The sequence below is a fragment of the Piliocolobus tephrosceles genome, chromosome 21, assembly GCF_002776525.5.
Source record: "Piliocolobus tephrosceles isolate RC106 chromosome 21, ASM277652v3, whole genome shotgun sequence".
Taxonomy (NCBI): Eukaryota; Metazoa; Chordata; class Mammalia; order Primates; family Cercopithecidae; genus Piliocolobus; species Piliocolobus tephrosceles.
In genome coordinates, this window is record NC_045454.1 from 33,526,460 (window position 1) to 33,547,624 (window position 21,165).

Here is a 21,165-nt window from a genome sequence, read left to right on the forward strand (position 1 = left end):
GGAGCCTCCTGTTCGAGGCCTCCTGTCGGCTGAGGGGCTGGGCGGGTCCCACTCGAGGAGGTGCCACGACTGTGCCCACCCCAGCTCCCACCTCTTCCAGGCTCCTCTGGACCCTTCCCGCTGCCCAGTGCTGGGGAGGCCTTCCTCACCCTGCGGACGCTGAGCTCTCTCCAGCCTCCTCCTGGGGGAGGCTGCCTGCAGTCCCAGGTGAGTGTCAGGCACCATCCCACAGCGCCCAGGTGGGTGGCAGGTCCTCAGAAAGGCCGTCTTGTCAGTCAGCCCTCAGCCTTGGGGCAGCTCCCCCAAAGGTCCCAGCAGTCACACAGGCCATGCTGTGTGGCCACCACCGGGGCACAGCTCTGCAGGGCCCCACTCTGTAATGACTGCGCCCTCCCCCACCTCCACCTGTCACCCCTGCAGCCGCTGGGAAGTCAGTGGGAATGAGCCCCAAGATGAGGGCGGTGGCTGTGGAGGGAAGGGCGCCTCCTAAAGGAGTGTGGAAGGACATGGTGTGCTTCCCTCGAGAGGGAGGGGCAGGCAGCAAGCAGAGGAGAGGCAGGACCTTCTCTTGGGCTCAGACCTGGTGCCCTCAGTGCCGCAGCTTGGCCGGGAAGTCAGGTCTTGTGCCAGCACCTCCTCGCCTGCTGCTCTGATGGGGAACTGAGGGCACCCTGCTTGACCACAGTGAGGATTCGTTTTGGCGACCGTGAAGAAAAGGAACCAGGGGTCTGAGGCAGCTGACACACCCACCCCACCCAGGCCCCATGGCCTCCCACTCCCCCTTGGTGGCCACAGGGGCCTGACCCCAGCGGCAGGGGAGGCCACAAGTGGGGACCGTCTTGAAGACACTGCGGAGGCCCAGGTGTGACATGCCCAGCACAGGCGCAAGGCTGTGCAGCGTGTGCCAGGGCCCCGCAGAGCCGGGTGCCCCTCCCAAGTCACCACTCTCTCCCAGGGGCTCAGAGAACAGATGCCCCTTGTGCCATCTGTGGGGTCCCGCCTGGTCCTGGGAAGCTCACGTCCCACACTGCCCTGCTGTGGCAGCTGCCCCCCCATCACCATGCAGCCCCCAGCCAGGGACACACGCGAGGGGCCTCACCTTGCCCTTTGCACCCCTGGGACCTGACTACACGCCAGCAGCTGTGCGTCCACCCCAGTGCAGAGTGCCCCCCGGGTGGTGCTCCCACACTCATGGGCAGAGCAGTCCCAGCCACTTCCTTAGCCTGTACGGTGCCCACCATAGTGGGGGTGGGTCCTGTGGACAAACGTCTTAGCACCCTTGGACCTGACGCCATCTCTGCACTGCAAACAGAGCCCCCACCCCTCATGACAAGTGGATGCCTCCTGTCCTCCTTGCTGCCCAGTCAGACCAGTGTTGGGCCAGGTTTCAGAGCCCCTTTTTCCCACCGAGTCTCACCATGACACTCCAGGCGTCGCCATGGGCTGCAGGCCTGACCTTGTCTCCGCGCCCCTCACCGGGCAGGAGCCCTTGCTGTACCCGATGCCAGTCAGTCCTTTGCCCAAGCCCCAGGGAAGCCACTAGAGGCCAGTTTTCCTGCCAGGGAAGCTCGTCCATGTCCCATATCAGGTGGCAAGGCCAGCTGTGACCCAGGGCTGACCCCTCCATCCCTTCCCTTCTCCACTGGGTTGAGGTCATCTGTGGATCTTTTCCAAGCTTTCCCAGGGACCCCTGGAGGCTCCGCCTGCGACACGAGAGCTGGGTAGTCACCAGTCTCACGGCCACCCCTCTGATGCTCGATCTCTGTCATTTCAGACCCACGGTAGCTGGCAGGGGTCCACCCCCCGACCTGCAACTGCGTCACCTGCTGGAGACCCTGGCAGCATCAACTCCAGTGTGTCTGATTAAGTTCTGGGGATAAGCAGGAAAGAGCACCGCGTGAGCTGCCGTGTATTGCCAGCGCTTGCGTTGTTACTGAACGTGCCGCCAATGACCTCAGAAGACCCAGATGGGTGGTGGTGCCCATGAGCCCCTCCTCCTCAGCCGGGCCCATGGCGCTGGCTCATGTGTCTGCTGGGACTCGAGATGGCCTGAAACGCTACTCATTCTCCCACCTCAGTTTGTTTTTTTGATAGTAATTTTATGGTAACGCTATGAATTGTCTGTTCTAGGACTTGGCACAGATTTTCCCATTAAAATTTTTGACTTATTTTAATTCTGATGTCTGTTCACCAGATTTGTTTTGGGTGGTAGCTGACACCGGTCACAGCTGCAGTGTCATGTGTGCTGTGATTCTGTCACTCATCTGCGCCGCTCAGGCACCAACTCCCAACACTATTTTCTGTGGAATCGTATCACTCTGTTCTGATTTTTAAATGTCCTGACTGGGCGCAGTGGCTCATGCCTGTAATCCCAGCACTTTGAGAGGTTGAGGTAGGAGGAATGCTTGAGCACAGGAGTTTGAGACCAGTCTGGGCAATGTAGTGAGACCTCGTCTCTACAAAAAAAAATTCTGCTTTCAGAATTTTTTTTTTTTTTTTTTTGAGACAGATTCTCGCTCTGTCACCCATGCTGGAGTGCAGTGGTGTCATCTCGGCTCACCACAACCTCTGCCTCCCAGGTTCAAGCAATTCTCCCGCCTCAGCCTCCCAAGTAGCTGGGATTACAGGCGCCTGCCACTATGCCCAGCTAATTTTTTGTGTTTTTGGTAGAGATGGGGTTTCACGATGTTAGCCAGGCTGGTCTGGAAGTCCTGAGCTCAAGTGATCTGCCTGCCCCAGCCTCCCAAAGTGCTGGGATTATAGGCATGAGCCACCGCACCCAACCCACGACCCCAGATTTTTTTAATTAGCTGAGCATGGTGGCACATGCCTGTAGTCCCTGCTACTCAAGAGGCTGAGGCAGGAGAATCACTTGAGCTTGGAATGTTGAGGCTGCAGTGAGCTGAGATCATGCCACTACACTCCAGCCTGGGTAACAGAGTGAGACTCTGTCTCAATTATATATATTTATTTATATGTTCAGAACTCAGAATTTTACAGGGAATTAGTTTTGCACTTTTTTCGGGTTTTGCTCTATTTGCTGTTTTGCTGGGGTGTTTTGTTTTGTTTTGTTTTGTTTTGTTTTGTTTTGTTTTGAGACAGAGTTTTGCTCCGTCACCCAGGCTGGAGTGCAGTGGCACAATCTCGGCTCACTGCAAGCTCCGCCTTCCGGGTTCACGCCATTCTCCTGCCTCAGCCTCTGGAGTAACTGGGACTACAGGCGCCCGCCACCTCGCCCGGCTAATTTTTTCTATTTTTTAGTAGAGATGGAGTTTCACCATGTTAGCCAGGATGGTCTCGATCTCCTGACCTCGTGATCCGCCCGCCTCAGCCTTCTAAAGTGCTGGGATTACAGGCGTGAGCCACCACGCCCGGCCAAAAAATTTTTTTAAAGGGTAAGCTTTATGTTATGTATATTTTACCACAATTTAAAAGAAAAAAGATTTAAAAAAAAAAAGAAAAAAGATAAAAAGACCTTCTCTTGGAAACTGGCCCTGAACCCACCCCCCACAACTTTTGCGTGTGTTTCTGATAACTTCTGTCCGGAACGTAGCTCACAAGAGCAGGGACACGCCTTCTGTCTGAGTCTTGGGCTGCAGGGGGCCATGAGGCAGGCAGACTGGATGTGACAACAGGAAGTTAGGGCGGGGACAGGAGTTGCTTTCATCTCCCGGCTGCAAATGGTAGAAAGCCCAGCCACACCACTGTGGGGAGGGAATCCCATGTCAGGGCTAACTTGGTTATGAGCAGGGCGTGGGCAGAGGCATCCCGACTCCAGGCCTCTAGTCCCTGGGTGCTCTTTCCCACCCAGTCATGCCTTGGGCCCCACAACACCCCAGGCTGCATAGAACCCAGGGCCCTGGTTCTTGGTGCCACCAGCACCCAAACAGGAATTGGGGGATGCCAAGCTCCAAGCCGTGCACAGCAGTGGGCCAACAGGACATTAGGCACAGCGTGCAGGAAAAGCACTCGGGAAGTTTATCATCTTTAATGACATTTCTTTTTTTTTTTTTTTTTTGAGACGGAGTCTTGCTCTGTCGCCCAGGCTGGAGTGCAGTGGCCGGATCTCAGCTCACTGCAAGCTCCGCCTCCCGGGTTCACGCCATTCTCCTGCCTCAGCCTCCCAAGTAGCTGGGACTACAGGCGCCCGCCACCTCGCCCAGCTAGTTTTTTGTATTTTTTTTAGTAGAGACGGGGTTTCACCGTGTTAGCCAGGATGGTCTCGATCTCCTGACCTCGTGATCCGCCCCTCTCGGCCTCCCAAAGTGCTGGGATTACAGGCTTGAGCCACCGCGCCCGGCCTTTAATGACATTTCAACTGAAAACAGAAACCAGCTGGGCACAGAGAGTCTCTCTCTATCACCCAGGCTGGAGTGCAGTGGCACGATCTCGGCTCACTGCAGCCTCCGTTTCCTGGGTTCAAGCAATTCTTGTGCCTCAGCCTCCCGAGTAGGTGGGATTACAGGCATGCACCACACCTGGCTAATTTTTGTACTTTTAGTAGAGATGAGGTTTTGCCATGTTGGCCAGGCTGGTCTTGAACTTCTGACCTCAAGTAATCCACCCGCCTCGGCCTCCCAAAGTGCTGAGATTACAGGCATGAGACACTGCACCCGGCTTTTTTTTTTTTTTTTTGAAATGAGGTCTCGCTCTGTCACCCAGGCTGGAGTGCCGTGATGTAATCATGGCTTACTGCAGCCTTGACCTCCTTGGCTCAAGCAATCCTTCCACCTCAGCCTCCTGAGTAGCTGGAACTATAAGCATATGCCACCACTCCTGGCTAATTTTTGTGTTTCTTTTTATTTTATTTTAATTAATCTATTGATTTTGAGACAGAGTCTTGCTCTGTTGCCCAGGCTGAAGTATAGTGCTATGATCTCAGCTCACTGCAACCTCTCCCTCCCAGGTTCAAGTGATTCTCCTGCCTCAGCCTCCTGAGTAGCTGGGATTACAGGCATATACCACCATGCCTGGCTAATTTTTGTATTTTTAGTACAGACAGGGTTTCACCATGTTGGCTAGGCTGGTCTCAAACTCCTGACCTCAGGTGATCTGCCCAAAATACTGGGATTACAGGCATGAGCCACCGCACCCAGCCTATTTATTTTTATTATTATTTTTTGAGACAGAGTCTTGCTCTGTCACCCAGGCTGGAGTGCAGTGGTGTGAATCTCAGCTCACTGCAACCTCTACCTCCCAGGTTCAAGCAATTATCCTGCCTCAGCCTCCTGAGTAGCTGGGAATACAGGCGCCCACCACCAGGGCCAGCTAATTTTTATATTTTTAGTAGAGATGGAGTTTTGCCATGTTGGCCAGGCTGGTCTTGAACTCCTGACCTCAGGTGATCCACCTGCCTTGGCCTCCCAAAGTGCTAGGATTACAGGACTGAGTCACCATGCCGGCCTACTTATTTAGACATAGGATCTTGCTCTGTCACCCAGGCAGGAGTACAGTGACATACCTCACTGCAGCCTTGAACTCCTGAGCTCAAGCGATCCTCTCACCTCAGCCTCCTGAGTATCTGAGACTATAGACACGCACCACAACCTCCCCCTCCTGGGTTCAAGCGATTCTCCTACCTCAGCCTCCCAAGTAGCTGGGATTACAGGCGCCCGCCCTCATGCCCAGCTAATTTTTATATTTTTGTAGAGATGGGGTTTTGCCATGTTGGCCAGGCTGGTCTTGAACTCCTGACCTCAGGTGATGTACCTGCCTCAGCCTCCCAAAGTGCTAGGATTACAGGTGTGAGCCACCACGCCTGACCTGGGACCTGCATGTTAAATGGGGCCACTGGCAGCGTTGTAGGGACTCCCGGTGGCCTGTGGGCACGTGGATTCAAGCAAGAATCCCCAGCAGATCCCAAAACCAGTGGGGGACCATTTGAGGAGGGAGTCAGTGATGTCCTTACCTTCCTCAACTAAGTGCTAGGGAAACCGAGGCACAGAGAGGGAACCCTGGTGATGTGTGCAGTCCCCTGCCCTCCCATTGTCGATTCCCCAGCCTCCCACCTTGCCCACCTACCTGGGACCCTCGCGGGCCCATAGTGGCTCCTCTAGCTTCCACCGGACACCCTCAACCTGGTCCAGCCCAACCTGCCAGAGCCCCAGACAGGGCAGGAGTCCTGGATTGGAGTCCTGCCTCTGCACCCTGCGTGCTGCCCTGTCTCCCTGAGCCCATTTGCCCTTCTGTAAAATGGGCACAGCGGGAGTCCCTGCCTGAAGGGCTTGGTGGCAATCCCATGAGCACAGAAAGATGCTGACGGCTGTGTCCATGCAGGGGTACTCTCGAAAGGTCTGGGATTCTGTTGTTCCTTCTTGTCTGTGGGGACACCCAGGCTGGGAGAAGGGGGCCGCTCATCTGCCAGGCTGGGAGAGCTGAAGGGTAGACGGGAGGGTGGACCGGCCCCATCTCCCTGCCCCTTCTCTACTGGGCCCGCCAGGGGGCGATCTTACAACGGAACAGGATCCGGGCATCTCCCTCTTCGCTGACCCCCTCACTGCCCCTGAATAAGCTCATTCCCACCGCAGGGAGGGCCTCTGCACTGGCACTCCCTCCTCCTGGCTAACTGCTGTACCCCTCCCTGAGACCCCTCGGAGCCCCCGACCCCCTCCTAGCCCTCCCTAGCTTTCTTTTCCCTGAGCTGCCTCTCCTCACCGCCAGCCGGCGTCCTGCGACCTCAGCCAAGGGGCTAGGGGCGTCCGCAGGGGCGGGTGCTTGTCTTCCTCCTGGCGCTGGTTCCCGCTCCTGGGATAGAGGCGGGCACCTCAGCCAGCCGCGGGCGTAGCTCCAGTCACTCTCGGTCCGTCGCCCCGACCCTCGGCCCGGAATCGCCCCCTGCCCCAACGAACGGGGTAAGGGGCTGGGCCCTGTGACCCTAGGGACGGTGCTGCCCCTCCCTGGGTCGCAACCTTGCGCCTGCCTGGCCCATGGGGGTTTTTGGACAGAAGCGGATCCCGAAGACGGTTGAGGGATGAGGAGAGGCGTGGTGTGTGGGGAGGAGGTCTCTGGCATCAGTCACCCTACGTGGGTCACAGGTCGAAGTAACCTGCAGCGTTCGGTTTACTTTCGCGATCTCTCCTGGGACAGGGGAAGAATCAGACGACTGGGCGGGCAAGTGGCCTCGGTCCACCAGGACTCCGCCCCTCACCTGTCCCCGCCTTCTCTGGGACCTCTGCCTTTGATTCTAGATCCTTTGATTCTAGATACTGACTCTGGCCCTGCCCTGCATATGGCTACATCCCACTGGCGCTCTGGCCCCAACGTATCCTGGCCCTGCCCCTCATCCCCCCCACCCCCCGCCGCGGCCCCTCCCCTGCCCGGCTCCTCCACTCTAGCCCCCTGCTCTGGCTCTGAGCCTTCTCCACCTCAAGGGAAGCCATCAGGGTCACCTGGGACAGAGGGCGGGTCAGAAACTGGGGTTCTGGTCCTGGGGTGAGGATTGGCTGCTATCCCTGATCCCTAGACCACCTTCCCAGGCCCTGGGCCAGTGGGGCTTAGTTCCAAAACCCTTTCAGGTTCCCCTCCAACCTCAAAGAATGGGCACAACCACACACACTCCCAGGGCCACCAAGAAGCGCAGGACCTTGAAAATATGAGTTCAGGGCTGGGCGTGGTGGCTCACCCCTGTAATCCCAGCACTTTGGGAGACCCAGACAGGCGGATCACTTGAGGTCAGGAGTTCGAGACCAGCTTGGGCAACATGGTGAAACCCCACCTCTACTAAAAATACGAAAATTAGCCAGGCATGGTGTCAGGCACCTGTTATCCCAGCTAACTGGGAGGCTGAGGCAGGAGAATTGCTTGAACCCGGAAAAAAGGAAAAAGAAAAGAAAATAGGAGTTGTGAGGCCCCTCACATGGGAATTCAAAGACTTTCCATACCCAAACCCTAGTAGACATTTCCACATCCCCTGGACGATGCATTGGGAAGATTTAGAGGGCCTCAAACCCAGGTCACGGAGGTATGCTCAGGCCAAGTGAGGTGTGCAGTGGCAGCTTCAAGGCCCCCTATATGCAGTTTCAATGTCCCCCATATACAGTCTCAAGGTCTCCCTCATATAGTTTCAAGATGAAAGTTTTGGCAGGGTGTGGTGTCTCACACCTGTAATCCCAGCACTTTGGGAGGCCCACGGGGGCAGATCAATTGAGGTCAGGAGTTCAAGACCAGCCTGGCCATCATCGTGAAGCCCTGTCCCTACTAAAAATACAAAAAATAGCTGGACATAGTGGTGCCTGCCTGTAATCCCAGCTACTCAAGAAGCTGAGGCAGAAGAATCACTTGAACCCGGGAGGTGGAGGTTGCAGTGAGCCGAGATTGCACCAGAGCCAGAATCTGTCTCAAAAAAAAAAAATAAGCCAGGCAAAAGATGGAAGTTTCTAGGGTCCCTTCATCAGTACTTGGCAAAGCCCTATACCCACTCCCTCATGAACGTTTCTGTTCCCCTAGGACTCCAGGGTGGCATTTCAAGACACAACAGACTAGGACCTTCGATAAAGTTTGGAGGCCCCCACGCTCTGGGGAGGAAATTGAGGCCCTGATTCGGATGCCTTGTCCTGGGTGGGGAGGGTAGTGATTGCTGAGGGAGGGGAGTTGAGGCTGCCTGGGACACCCCAGCTCAAGTCCCTGCCCCTCTCCTGTGTGTTACTGAGGGTGATGATTGCAGTCACAGAGCACCTAATCCATGCCAGCCTTGCAGTCGCCAATCCCTGAAGAGGCGGAGGCCATTGTTGGTTTATTCCTCAGCTGGGAAACAGGCTGTGAGGTTGAGTGAGGACAGGGCTTAGGTCTGACGCAAGAGGCTAGGTTTTGCAGTCAGGAGTCTCTGTAGTGACACAGGAGGGGCTTGTCTAGCATCCCTGTGCCCGCCGAGGAGCCATGGAGGGTGTGTGAGCAGGGAAGTAACCAAAGCCAGTCTTAAGCTAGGGACACTGCAGCAGGCCCCACCATGGCCCAGGCTGCAGCTCCCCCTGTGGCCACCAGGCGTCGTCCCAGCCTGACAAACGAGGTTTCCCAGGCCCTTGTCCTGGAGCCAGTGGGGAACTGGCTTCTACTTCCAGAATCTGCCACCACATCTTCAGGACGTGGAAGAAACCCCCTGAGCTTCTGTTCCCCACCCCCTGCAAAGTGGGGCATTAACGGGATCAGCCTCACCAGGAGAGGTCAGTGAAGAGATGCAAGTGAGGTGCTCTGCACCCAGCGGGCGCTCAGTGGATGTGTGGGCCACCAGCCCTGCCTGCGGCGCAGGGCAGACGGATAGATGGATAACCCTGAGACATGGCTACAAGGTGAGGAACACGTTTTGGGGTGAGATACTCGGGTCCATCTGGGACATGCTGAATCCTAGGGGACTGAGGGGACATCCGGAGATCCAGAAGGAGGTGGGACCCCAGGGAAAGGAGGGAGCGCCCAGGCTGCACTGACCTCCCCTCTGTGTGGCCAAGGAAGCCAGAACTTCCCATTAAAAAATCAGCCTAGTTACAGGCTTCCGGCTGCCTGGCATGACAGCTGGAAGGGAGTGAGCCCTGCGTCTTCAGGGGTGTGCAAGCCGACAAGGGGTCTTCAGCAGCGGCTGGCCAGGGGCTGGGCCAGAGGGCCACGCCAAGAGGCCTGATTCTCCAAGGACGCAGCAGGAGGTAAGTCACAGCCTGACCAGTGGGCACTGAGGATGGCACCGCCCAGCTGCTGGATTCCCCAGTCAGACAACACGTTCCAAAGCGTTAGAGAACGGACATTCCTCGGCTCTGGGCGCCCAGCAGGCCACTCCTGCCTGGTGAAACGTAAGCTGGGCCTGGCCCCGTGGGCTGCGTGTTTTTCCAGTGGCTTCTTCAGCCACGGCCTGACCACAACCCAGATTCCGTTGGGTCGGCCATTTCCAAGTGTTTGTGTTCAGCTGGGCCAGATGGCAGGCGGGGCTGAGGCCGGGGACCCAGGCCTCCCAGAAGGCCTAGCGAAGCACCCCAAGGCCCTCACTCCAGTATCCCTCTGCCACCCCATGAAAGCCACTCAGCAGCCAGATAACAAAGGACAGGGGATGATCTTGCTGAAAAATCCCAGGGGGATCTTGTAGTCCCGGAAGGAGGGGCCTCCCAGCCTGGCCAGGACTCCAGGTGCAAAGATGCAACTTTTGCCAAGGCAGACTTCTTTGAGCTGCACCATCCTGGCCTGCAAACTTTCGAGTCAGTTTGGGACCAGGTCAGCAGCCACAGTTGCACGTCAGCGACCAGGGCTGTGTGTGAACAGCTCTGCTTCCCTGTGGGCCCTGAGCAAGTGTCCCTCTCTCACCCTCAGTTTTCTCAGCTATAAAATGGGGATCATAATATAATTTGCCCTATGGATTTTTGACAGGATCCAACCCAACACATGACAGGTGCCTCACAAAGCTGAGGTATCTTCTATCCTTCCTGGCTGAGCCAGTGCTGCCTCCCCCATCTGACTGGAAGGGCCCTGAGGGCAGAGGCTGGGTCCTTAAAAGGAGGTAGTGAATGGGGGTTTGTCTGTCTCCCTCCCCTGCTCAACATCCTCACAGACAAAAGGTAAACTCTAAAACCAGCATTCAAGACTTTTGGACATCTGAGCTTGGTTTGGTAAACTCCTATTCATCCTTCAAAGCCCAAGTCAAAATGCCCTCTCTTCCAGAAAGCCTTCCCTGGGCCCTCCTCTGGATTTTCCCAGCCCGGCCTTTGGGCTGGGCCAACCTTGACCCTGCAGGCTGGGGTATCTGTGACCAGTGCTGCCTCCCCATCCTGACTGGGGCTCTGTGGGGGGTCAGTCCTGGGGCTGAGTTTGTGTCTGATGACGCACATCTGTATCCACAGGTCTGCATGTAGCCATCACATGGGTGCATGTGTGTGCCCACAGTGTGTGCATGGGTCCCTGTGCCGGGCCCCAGGATGGGCAGCCAGGGCCACCTCCCACCAGACAGTGCTGTCTTTATGAGGCCACAGTCAGGCTGGGATACTCTGGCTCGGCTGGGAGCTTATTCTTCCACCAACCCTCAGCCGGGAGGAACTGGGGTGGGAGCAGCCAGCCTCAGGCTCCATCGTGCTGGCCCCATGCCCTGAACGCCACAGTTAAAGCTGCAGCTCCATCTGGGGCAAGGGGGGAGGCTGGGGCCTGGGGAAGGACTGAAGTCCCGAGTGGGAGCCCCCGCCCCCGCCTCAGCGGCCCCGCCAGGCAGCCTTCAAGGACATACCTGAGGTTTGGCAGCCCCTGGCCTAGCCAGCCCCCTGGGCTGAGTCAGCAGGAAGGGATTCAGGACTTCCCTGGAAAAGTGGCTGGGACCTTGAGGCCTCCCGCCAAGTCCCCAGCCCCAGGGCCGACCGGCTCCCCAGGGCCCCGAGAGAGTGGGAGATGCTGCCTGCGCTTGGCATGGCTTCGTGTGCCCCGTGGGGCTGAATTGTGGAGGGTCGTGGGGGGTTGAGATTGGCCCTGACTCGGGCCAGCCGGGAGTCTGGGTGTCAGGTGTGTCCCGATGTGTGGGGTGATGATGGGTGGGTCAAGGGGGCGCTGGGCACAGGTGCGCACAGGTATGCACAGGTGCAGCTGCAGGCACCGCTACCTGACCCTGAAGGGTGGGCCTTTCTCTGTGTTGAGGGTGCATCTGTCTGCCCATGTGGCTGTGATGAGGGGACACAGTGTCCAGCGTGTCCCATGGGTGTGGTGTGTCTGGCCTCATGCTCTTTTCGAGTGCAACTGTCTATGTTGCTGTCCTGAGGGTGACAGTGTCACCAATCAGGTGACAAGAAGATGGCTAGGAAGTATGAGAAGGAGGGAGTCATGCCCCTGACTACAGGGGACAGGGATGGGGCGTGATGAGGGCAGTGTGACCTCGAGACTGATGACAGGCGTGTCTGGTTCTGGTGACACTCGCCCTGCCTAGGGCAGTGTTTGTTTCCAAACGTCAGAGTCTGCTGATTCCCTGACGGCTGGGGTCTCCTCCCTCCTGCCTGCCCAGACCCCCTCCACCCTAGGCCCAGGGGTCTAGCCTCAGCTACTGCCCTGAGGCATCAGGACATGGCATTCGCCTGGTCTGCTCTCACCCTGTGGCATCCTGCCTTTGTTTCCACCATTAAAGCACAAGCGCTTCCCCCACCTGACCAAAGCCAGGTCTCCCCGCCAGGCTGGCTCCAGTCTTTGGGGTCTGAGGCTGGGTCAGACCCAACTCCGAGGGCTGATGAGAGAGACAGACGGGGCCGGGGAAGTGGTGGGTTGCCACGCCAGGTCCACGAGGCCCCAGTGGAGGAGCCAGGGATGTTCAGCCAGGATGGAAGGCAGCTGGGGGAGAGAGGGCCCTGGGCTGCAGGGTTTGGACCCTGAAGGGGCCCCCAAGTGGGAGGGAGCAGATCCCAGTTCCATGAAAGAAGCATGTTTTCAGAAGCTGAGTCCTGCACCAGCTCCAGGGGAGTCTTTGTCACGAGATACTGTGTAACCCTCTCCTGCTTCAGCACCTCCCATAGCTCCCTATTGCTCACCAGAGAACTCAGGCTCCTCGCTCAGCATTCAAGCCCCGCCTTACCTTCCCTTTGTGTCTCCCTTCTACTGCTGCCCTCCATGGGTCTCCCTCCTCCAGCCTTCACATTCACCTTTCCAGCACCCTGGAATGCCCTTCTTGCCTTGGCCACCCAGCAAACTCCTACACATCCTTCAAGACCCAGTGCTTATGTCCCCTTTTCCAGGCAACATTGCCCTTCCTCCAGCCCACAGCATCACCATTTGCTGTGTGACCCTGAGAAGATTCCTTCAGCTGTAGAATAGGGGTATCATCCTCTCTAAAAGTGTATTTTGGGGATCCCAAGGCAACAGATTTACACTAAATGCCCTTAAAGTGAGTTAGGCTTTGCAGGGGCTGGCTCGGAGGGCTTACATTCAGTCAATGCTCAGTATGTGTTCATTTTTATCTCCCTCCTCTTGGATTCTGTGGTTTTAAGACTCTTGTTTTAAACATTTTACTGTTCCAAGATTTTTTCCCCATCATGGTGCTAGGAATTTTAAGAACCCCTGGTTCTAAAATTATAAAAGTCTAAAATGCCGTGGGCGGGACCAAGGGCCTCTTTGTGCCCTGAGCTGACCCAGGTTGGCTGAAGCTGGGGGTCTCTTTGGGGGGGGTCCCCTGCCCCCCACTCCCCTCAGACTGAGGGGGTGTGATCTGGCAACCCCAGTTTGGTTGAGGGGGGTGGACAATGGATTTACCAGGAGGTGAATGGTAGCCCAGGTTCCAGGAGGGAGGGGGTGGGATTCCTGGCTCAAGGGCTGCAGTTGGGGCAGACAGGCAGTGTCAAGAGGCACATGGCTGTTGACTGAGGGCGATGGCTTCCTTCTCTTGGAGCCTCAGTTTCCTCATCTGGAAATTGTGGCCAAACGCTTCCGTCTTGCAGAGTTATCAGCAGGGATGGGAAAGAGCTGGACTGTAGCCCCCATGCCCTGCCCAGTTTTTGCTTCAGCCATGTCCTCCTCCTGAAATGCCCCTCCTGGCCCAACCATGGTGGCTGGGGAGGGGACTTCAGGAGGATGCCCACCCACTGCCCCACCCTAGGGAAGGGGACAGGTCTGGGCCAGCTGCCTGCCCCACACTTGGCTGGCCGCCCTAGCCTGGCAGCGTCAGAGGCCCCAACACTTTCTCAATGAAAGGTATTTGGCTGTGGAGGCTGACACCTCATCACCCTCTGCCTGGAAGCTGCAGCCAGCTTTGCCCGCTGCAAATGGGCGCGCCCCCATTCCTGCCCCTCCCCGGGACCCCACCAGGCAGCCCTGAGCAGGGCTCTGCGGCAGGCAGGTTGGGAACCTAGTTTGCCTTGGGCGGGGGGCCTGCACCTTTGAGCCTGTCAGCTGGGGGTGTAGAGACGGTAAATTCTGGATAAATGTGTGTACTTCCAACCCCTGCCAGCTCCCTCAGGGACCTCAAAGCATCTCCCCTCTCTTGCCTATCACAGCCTATCGAGGGTGAGGCTGGGGTGCTGATGTCTGGGGCTGCCCAAACCCAAACACCAGCAGAGCCCTGGGGTCCACCTTCAGAGAGCGGGGTGATGCCTCGCATTTTGAGCTTCTCCCCCTGCCTCCAGGCCCCCAAGTCCACCCTAGGGCAAAGGGAATGTTTCCCTGAGTGAAAGGGTGAGAGCTGCGGAGGTTCGGATTTGCCAAGACCTCAGCCGAAGGGGGATGTGGCCAGTGGACAAGAGCCAGGGACCCCTCTGGGTAGAGCACTGGCCCCAGGGCATACTGGGGTCTGCACACGTGAGCCTATCTCCTCCTAGAGAGCTAGGCTGTCTCAGGGCCCCTGAGGTTTCCAGTGCAGCAGAGCTCACACCTCTAAATGCTAGATGGCTGGACGATGGGAGGGGGGGCCAGTGGATGGGTGGGAGATTGAAGAGGAAGTGGGTGGTTGCCCCCTAAGCTAAGGGATGCTCCACATACCCACTCCCTGGGAGGTGTCAGCCAGGGACAAGTCTCCCATCTCAGATGCCCTGGAGGCCACGCCAGTCTTGCCACATTGATGCCTTCGTCCCCAGGCCCTGGGGAATCACACACCTAGAGCTACAGGGGCCTCAAAGCTGCTGGGATTCATGCCAGACTTCAGTTTTTCTATCTGGACAGTGGGGGTGTGGTCAGAACAGCGCTGGCCCCGTGGAGCTCCAGGAGGACACACGTGCACACAGACCGCCAGCCAGCTGTGATTCTGCCGCCTCTGAAACCAGGGTCCTGGCAAGGTCAGAAAGCCCTGGCCTCAGGCAGCCCCATCGCCACATGACCGATGTGTGGCCGGGGTTCAGGTGGGTGGGGCTCAGGGCGGGGCTGCTGTGGACTCGACTGAGGAGGTCCGGGGTGGCCTCACTCGCTGTTGCCTGCCCCAGAGGCTCCCCCGCCAGGGCCCTTCCCTGCCCGCTGTAGCTCCGGGGCACATGGCCAGGCACAGCCAAGGAGGCCAGGCCAGAGCAGCGGCTGCTACTGTGTTCAGCGGTCACGGCCGCCTGGGCTTCTTGCCTCTGGTGCCCGCGTGTGCCTCCGCGTGTTTCTGCCTGCAAAGGTATATCTGGGCCGGGGAGCCCCAGCCTCCATCTTTCCTCCCTGGAGCCTGACATCATGAGTTGGAAATAAAGCGTTTTTAATTGAGCCCCCGGAGGGCGGGAACATCCACCCCAACGCCCCGGGCAGGTCTCTAAGCACCAAACATGTGAGAATTGTTCCCCTCAGCCCCAGAGCCTACCCCACATGGGAACCCCAAGAAGCCCCTTCCTCCTTTTCACTGGGCCTAGCCTGGACCCCGCACCCCCACTCACACCCACAACCAGCCCCCCACGCTTTGTTTCAATAAATAACCCCAAAACCAAAACTCGGGGCAGGGGACCTGGTCTAGCGCTGAGCTCCAAATAGGCAGAGGGGACTTTGTGCTGAACGTCAGAACTCCCAAAGGTAGAAGATTGAAATCAGGGTCAAGATACACACGAAAAGTCAGAGACGGCTTCTGAACTGGGAGCAGGTCCCTTCAGGCTAGGGTTGAACGTTGTCCCCGGGGTGCTGGCCCCAGAGTCACAGCAAACTCCATTCCATACCACACAGCAACGATCGCCTCCTTGGTGTTTCTACCATCGGATGCTCTGGGTTCCTGTCTGACTCTGAGTTCTGGACAGGGGAGGAGAAAGGAGGCCCAGACACCTGGGGAGGGGGCTGTCTGGAGAAGAAAGAGGGGCAAAGCTTCCTGGGGTCAGAGGAGTCCGGAGGGAGGCAGGAAAGCCAGGCCCCAGGCCCAGGTCACTGCCGGACCCTGCCCCGGCGGGTGCGGAGGGGACCTGAGGCCCGGGCCTGTGCCTGCGCCACCTCGCTCATCTCCCTGCGGATGTCACCAAGTGCTGTCGCCGGGGACTCCAGCAGCCTCTGGAAGAGGCTGGGTCGTCCAGCCGGTGGCTCCCGGCACTGGAAGGTGACGGCTGTGCCAGTGTCAGCCTTCATCTCTCTGGAGAAGCCGTCAGAGGAACCATCAAAGCAGCGGCCAATGGCGATCTCCTTGGCCAGCCGTGGGCTCTGGTCAGTGACCGTGTAGACGCCATAGTTGTGGCCCAGAGGGTCTAGGGGGGCCAGCATGGAGAAGGCAGCTGGGTCCTCCGCGGGCACCGGCGGAGGGTGCCGGGCCAGGTAATCCCGAAGGAGCCCATTGACGGCCACGCGCCGGCAGCTGCCCTGGGGCATAATGGTCACCAGCGTCCTGTCCACCTGCCGCTGGTCGAACAGCATCCCACTGCACTTGAACTCCACGCAGGCTGCCGAGGTGCCCGGTCGCTCCGGGTCTCGCACGCTCCGGGCGTCCCGAAGCCCATAGAGCTGGCCTCGGGTGCGTGGGTGGCTGCCCCCCGAGTTGTGGGAGCGGACCATGTACTCCTGGGGACCCTGTATCTTCACCTTGAGGAAGCAGGCCCGGAACTCCTGCGGGTTGGGCCACCAGGCCAGGAGATCGCCAGTCCAGGAGGCAGGCGTGCCCTCTCGGAAGGGCACCACGTTGTACTCATACTTGTCCGCCTCCACCCTGGCGAAGCGGAAGTGGCTGGCGGTCACCGGGGCCCCCTGACATTCCCGCAGGCTGCGCCACGGGTACACAGGCCCATTGGCCTCGGTGGGGTCACCTGGCCTGGGCTTGGCAAGGTTGATTCGGAAGCCGTTGCGCTTGAAGGCGGGATCGTCGTGGTCCGTCCGACGGTACCCCAGCCTGTCCAGGTAGGGCTGGGTGACGCCCACGGTGGCCGGGAGTGGGCGGGGCAGGGAAGGGGCTGGCTCCAGCTCCTCGCCGCCCAGGGTGGCGGTGACCAGGGCGGTGTAGGCGTCGGGCCGGTCGGCGTCGCAGAAGGCCGGGAGGCAGGCACCATTGGGGCCGGTGACCGCACTGTCGAAGCGGCCCCAGGCGCGGGGGTTGGCGGAGAAGCCAGGGGCGGGCTCCAGGTTGACCAGCGTGACCACCACTCCCTCCACCTGCTCGCTGGGGTTGAACTTGTCGTTGGCGTAGGCGCGCACCTTCACGAAGCAGCGGCGGCGCTCAGGCACGTCCAGGTTGAACAGGCGCCTCTCCCGGATCTCCACGTTGCCGACCAGGAAGATGCGCTCCTCGCGGCGCACCCGGGGACCCGAGGACCCCTCGCGCCGGAAGCCGCTCTCCTCCTCCCACAAGCCGGTCTCGGGGTTCAGCGACCACAGCTTGAGGGACTCTACGTGGCCCGGCATGTGGATCTGGCTGGCGGCCACCCGCACGGCCACTGGCCCCACCTGCAGCTGCTCCGCGGAGCCGGGCGCACGGAGGTCCACGGAGAACATGCCGTAGGTGCGCAGCGGAGCCAGCTCGCCGTCGCTGTCCATGAAGCGCAGGTCACTGGGGGCGGATGCCGCCGAGGTGAGGTCTCGGGGATCCACGAACGTCACCCGAGCCTCCACAGGCCCTGAGTAGGGTTTGCCGTCGGCTCTGTGGAAGGCTCCAGAAGGCAGGACCAGCTCGCCCAGGGGCGCCTCATCTTCCAGCTCGCCCAGGGGGATCGTGTTGCTCTGGCTGGCATCTAAAATGACCGGTGCTTTCTTCCGCATGGCCTTGACCTCGTGGTATACGCCGGCACCTCGAGGGTCAAAAGGCAAGACCCGGACAGCGTCCATGAATTCACCGCTGGGGTCCACAAAAGTCACCACCAGCCGCTGGGTAGAGGGTGGCACCTCGATGGTAAAGTCTCCCTGGTAGGCGGTGAAGCCAATGGGCTCCTGGCCCAGCAGAATCCTGGCGAAGCGCAGCGGCTCCCCAGAGTCAGCAGCCACAACACGGCCCCGGACCAGCCCCCGACGGGGCAGACACTTCTGGCAGCCACACTCTGCCACCACCTTCACCGGGAGGACATAGCCAGGGCAGTGGATTTCCCTTCTCTCCAGACGGCGCACAGAGCAGCAGCGGGAGCTGGTGTCCCCACAGCGGGGGCCGGAGCCTGCCAGGCTGGGGCAGTGGGTGTAGGGGCAGAGGCCCACGTCCAAGTAGGCAGGGCCGCTGCCTGGCTGACCACAGTCCTCAGGGAGCTTGATCAGGTACTCTTGGGGCCGGGGGTCGCAGGCTGGCTGGCCTGGGGCTGGGGACCAAGAAAACATACAAGTCAGGGCAGGGAGGGGGACTTCATGGAGGCCAAGGTTGGGGGCTCTGTCTGTGGTCAAGGACTCAACCTAAGGGAAATGGGTCTGCCCAGGGTAAAGACTGAAGGTTGGCGCTCAGAGTGGCATGGGGGCTCAGTGGAGGCCTAGGATTGGATCGGTCTGAAGTGGGGGCTCCATTTGGGGTTGAGCTTAGCTATAGTCCGGGCTCTGTTTGGGTGAAGGTTTGCTCAGGGATGTGGCCAAGGACACTCACCAAGTACAGTGAGCCAGGCAGTGCCCGAGCGCACAGCACCCGCCTCGTTCCATGCCTTGCAGTGGTAGATGCCAGCCTGGTCTGGATGCAGCCCCTGGAGTTCCAGGTGGGCCCCGTACCTGTACGCTCGCCTGTCCAGCAGGGTCCCATTGTGGAACCTGGGTGGCAGGTGAGTGACACCATAGGACTTAGTGGGAGGGGATGTGTCGGTCCCCAGTCTGCAGGAGCAGCTCGGGATCTGCAGAGAGGCTTTGCCGAAGTCAGCCTCCTCCCCAGCGAGACTGGCCCCATTCAACCTCCTTGGTAGTCCCTCTCCCAACCAATTCATTCCCTGTTAACGCTTTCCCCACTCTCCAGATGGGAAACCACATAACATCATGAAATTGAATCCAACCCCAAAGCCGGAGAAGATGCACCTGAGCCCAGGGCGGGTGCTCACCAGGAGTATTTCTTGGGCATTGGGGTCCCGGAGGCTTTGCAACAGAAGGTCACATTCTGGCCAGCCTCTCGCACTCGGGACTCAGGGTGTTTCACCAGGTATGGCTTCTCTGGGGTCAAAGGTGGCAAAGATCAGAGCTTCTCCCACTGACCCTTCCCAGGCACAAGGTCCCCATCCTCTCCTTTCTCCCAGAAATGCCCGGACTCACTCTGCGCCTTCGCCAATGACTGTCACATCTTATTTCTTCCTCCCTTGACTTTGAGTGCTAGAACTTCCTCCCCAGATCCTCAGCCCCTTCATGCCCCATGTTGTAAGGGTGCTTACCTAGCTTATCAAGGATGATGGTAACCACAGAGATGGATCCGTTGGCCTGGGCCTGGGCCTCCCCTGCAGAGAAGCCATCCATCTGGGCCCTGATATTGGCGTGACTGTCAGCACAGACACCAGGCACCCGGAAGGTTCCGTGAGCATCGCTGGTGGCCACGGTGCCAGGCTGGTCTCGCAGGGAGATCCTGGCTCCTGGCAGCGGTTGCCCAGATGGGGTGACCACTGAGCCCAGGAGGATGTGGTCCGGGCACTCACAGGTGTCAAGGCCGCACCCTGGGTGGATATGGAGAGGCAGCAGGGCAGAGAAGCCTCCACAATCCCTCCTGAGGAGGGCTTTCCACTCAGTCACTCAACAAATATGTCTGGGGCCCCCCTATAAGGTGCCTCTCAGAGGCCTCAGCATGGCCCTGCTTGGAGCAGTCCCTGGTGTGTGGGGGTGATGGGCTGAGTGGTCAGGGCTGGGCCAGGGGGTAGGAACTGGGACCCAGAGACGTAGGGAAGAGGTCCTATAGGAGGGGACAGGAGAGGTGAGCCTCAAAATACGGCGCAGACCTTTCCAGGAGAAGAGAGAATGTCTGGACAGGGGCTGGGGGCCCAGCACGGGGTTGGATCTTGGGCTGAGAACAACTGCCCCCCTTCCCAATCCTGCGGTTTCTCCATAAAATGGAAAATTCCACTGGAAACTTCAGGGCACAGGCGCCGGGAGGGCAGAGCCAGGCGCGATGGGGTGGGGACCCCAACGCCCCATTGGCCACCATGTGCCCCCACCCTGTGACGGGCTCCCCGGAGCAGCCTCCAGGCCGTGTTTGTGGAGCCCAGGCGCTAGCGGAATTTCCAGTCTCCTCCTGGCTTGCCCGGTGTCTGGCCCTGTGAGGGCCTAGGCATCATGTCTGCCAGGCTGTGAGCGGGTGTCTGTGTGGGCGTGGGGGACCAGGAGGGGCTGCAAATGCCACGCACGTGTACACCCTGAGTGCATGAACTGACTTCTGTTCCCCCACGGAGACATCCGTACAGTCTGAAATGCATACAGGGGAAGCACCCCCTATCTGCCCATGTCTGCCTGCACAAGAGCCCCCTGGCATCCACCTGTCCAGATGTGCATAGTTATCAGTGCTCCTTGGGCCCAGGAAGGAAGGAAGGGCCGGTCTCCACCTGGCTCCAGAGTTTGGGTCCACCAGGCTCCGCCCCTGCACCAGGCCCCGCCCTTCACAGCCCCGTCCCATGAGGCCCCGCCCCCAACTAGCTCCTCCCCTCTAGGCATCGCTCATGAGAGGCACTGCCTCTCCACATCCAGGCCCCGCCTCTAACTCCACCCTCTACCCCAGGCTCAGCCCCTAACCTCCCCCCCCCCCCCTTTGTACCGGGCCCCTGCCTCCAGACCTCGCCCCTCCTACCTGGACATCGAGGCCGCACGCACCTCTGCGCCTCCAGAGGACGCCCGGGACACGCATCCCCAGCGGGGCTTGGGCAGTGGCGGCGGCGCAAACGACGGCCTGGCCCACAGCTCCCCGAGCAGGGACCCCACGGGCCCCACGCGCCCCACGAGGCCTCTGCGGAAGGCAGGGACAGAGATCAGGAGGCCGCCCTCCCCAGGAACCGCGCCTCCGGGTAACCTGGGACTAAAGGACCCTTCTTCCCCATGGCAGATCTGCCATCGCCCCCACCCGTTTAGGCACCGACCCACCTCCCCACCCCGGCATAAGGTCCCGGGGGTCAGTCCTGCTCTTCTCCCTGCATCCTGCACACATTTGGGCTCAAGGCACGCCACAGAACTAAGCTCTTACAGATGCGCAAACGAGGGCAGCGGGAGGGAGATGCGTTCCAGGGGGCTGGACATGGGTCCTGACCCGCTGGGCCTCCTGACGGTGCCCCTGAGCCCCGCGCTGTTTCCAGCACTTCTCTTCAAAAGCCTCGCCCTCCCTGGCCCCGCCCCCACACGTGGCTCTACGCCCAAGGGCCCCCTGGGTCTTCCTAGCCACGCCCATACCCCCACAGTCCTGCACCTCCCAGCCCCACCCGCCCACAACGCTTCCCGGGGGTCGCC

The 21,165-nt window shown here is 59.4% G+C and overlaps 2 protein-coding genes across 3 annotated transcripts in view; one reads left to right on the forward strand and one right to left on the reverse strand.

Annotated features, from left to right (window-relative positions):
* PBX4 (PBX homeobox 4) overlaps window positions 1-2,177 on the forward strand; it is a 58,406-nt gene extending 56,229 nt beyond the window's left edge. For both annotated transcript variants that reach the window (XM_031934911.1, XM_031934912.1), the window contains exons 7-8: window positions 101-207; window positions 1,775-2,177. In XM_031934911.1, coding sequence (XP_031790771.1) covers window positions 101-207; window positions 1,775-1,867 — 200 coding nt within the window. In that variant the 3' untranslated portion in view covers window positions 1,868-2,177. The remainder of the gene's footprint in view (window positions 1-100; window positions 208-1,774) is intronic.
* Window positions 2,178-15,744: 13,567 nt separating this feature from the next.
* Window positions 15,745-21,165, reverse strand: part of CILP2 (cartilage intermediate layer protein 2) — a 7,620-nt gene continuing 2,199 nt past the window's right edge. Inside the window, exons 4-8 of the mRNA XM_026456979.1 lie at window positions 20,516-20,671; window positions 19,119-19,394; window positions 18,795-18,903; window positions 18,356-18,513; window positions 15,745-18,080 (exon numbers count right to left, since the gene is read on the reverse strand). Of these exons, the coding sequence (XP_026312764.1) occupies window positions 15,745-18,080; window positions 18,356-18,513; window positions 18,795-18,903; window positions 19,119-19,394; window positions 20,516-20,671 (3,035 nt within the window). The remainder of the gene's footprint in view (window positions 18,081-18,355; window positions 18,514-18,794; window positions 18,904-19,118; window positions 19,395-20,515; window positions 20,672-21,165) is intronic.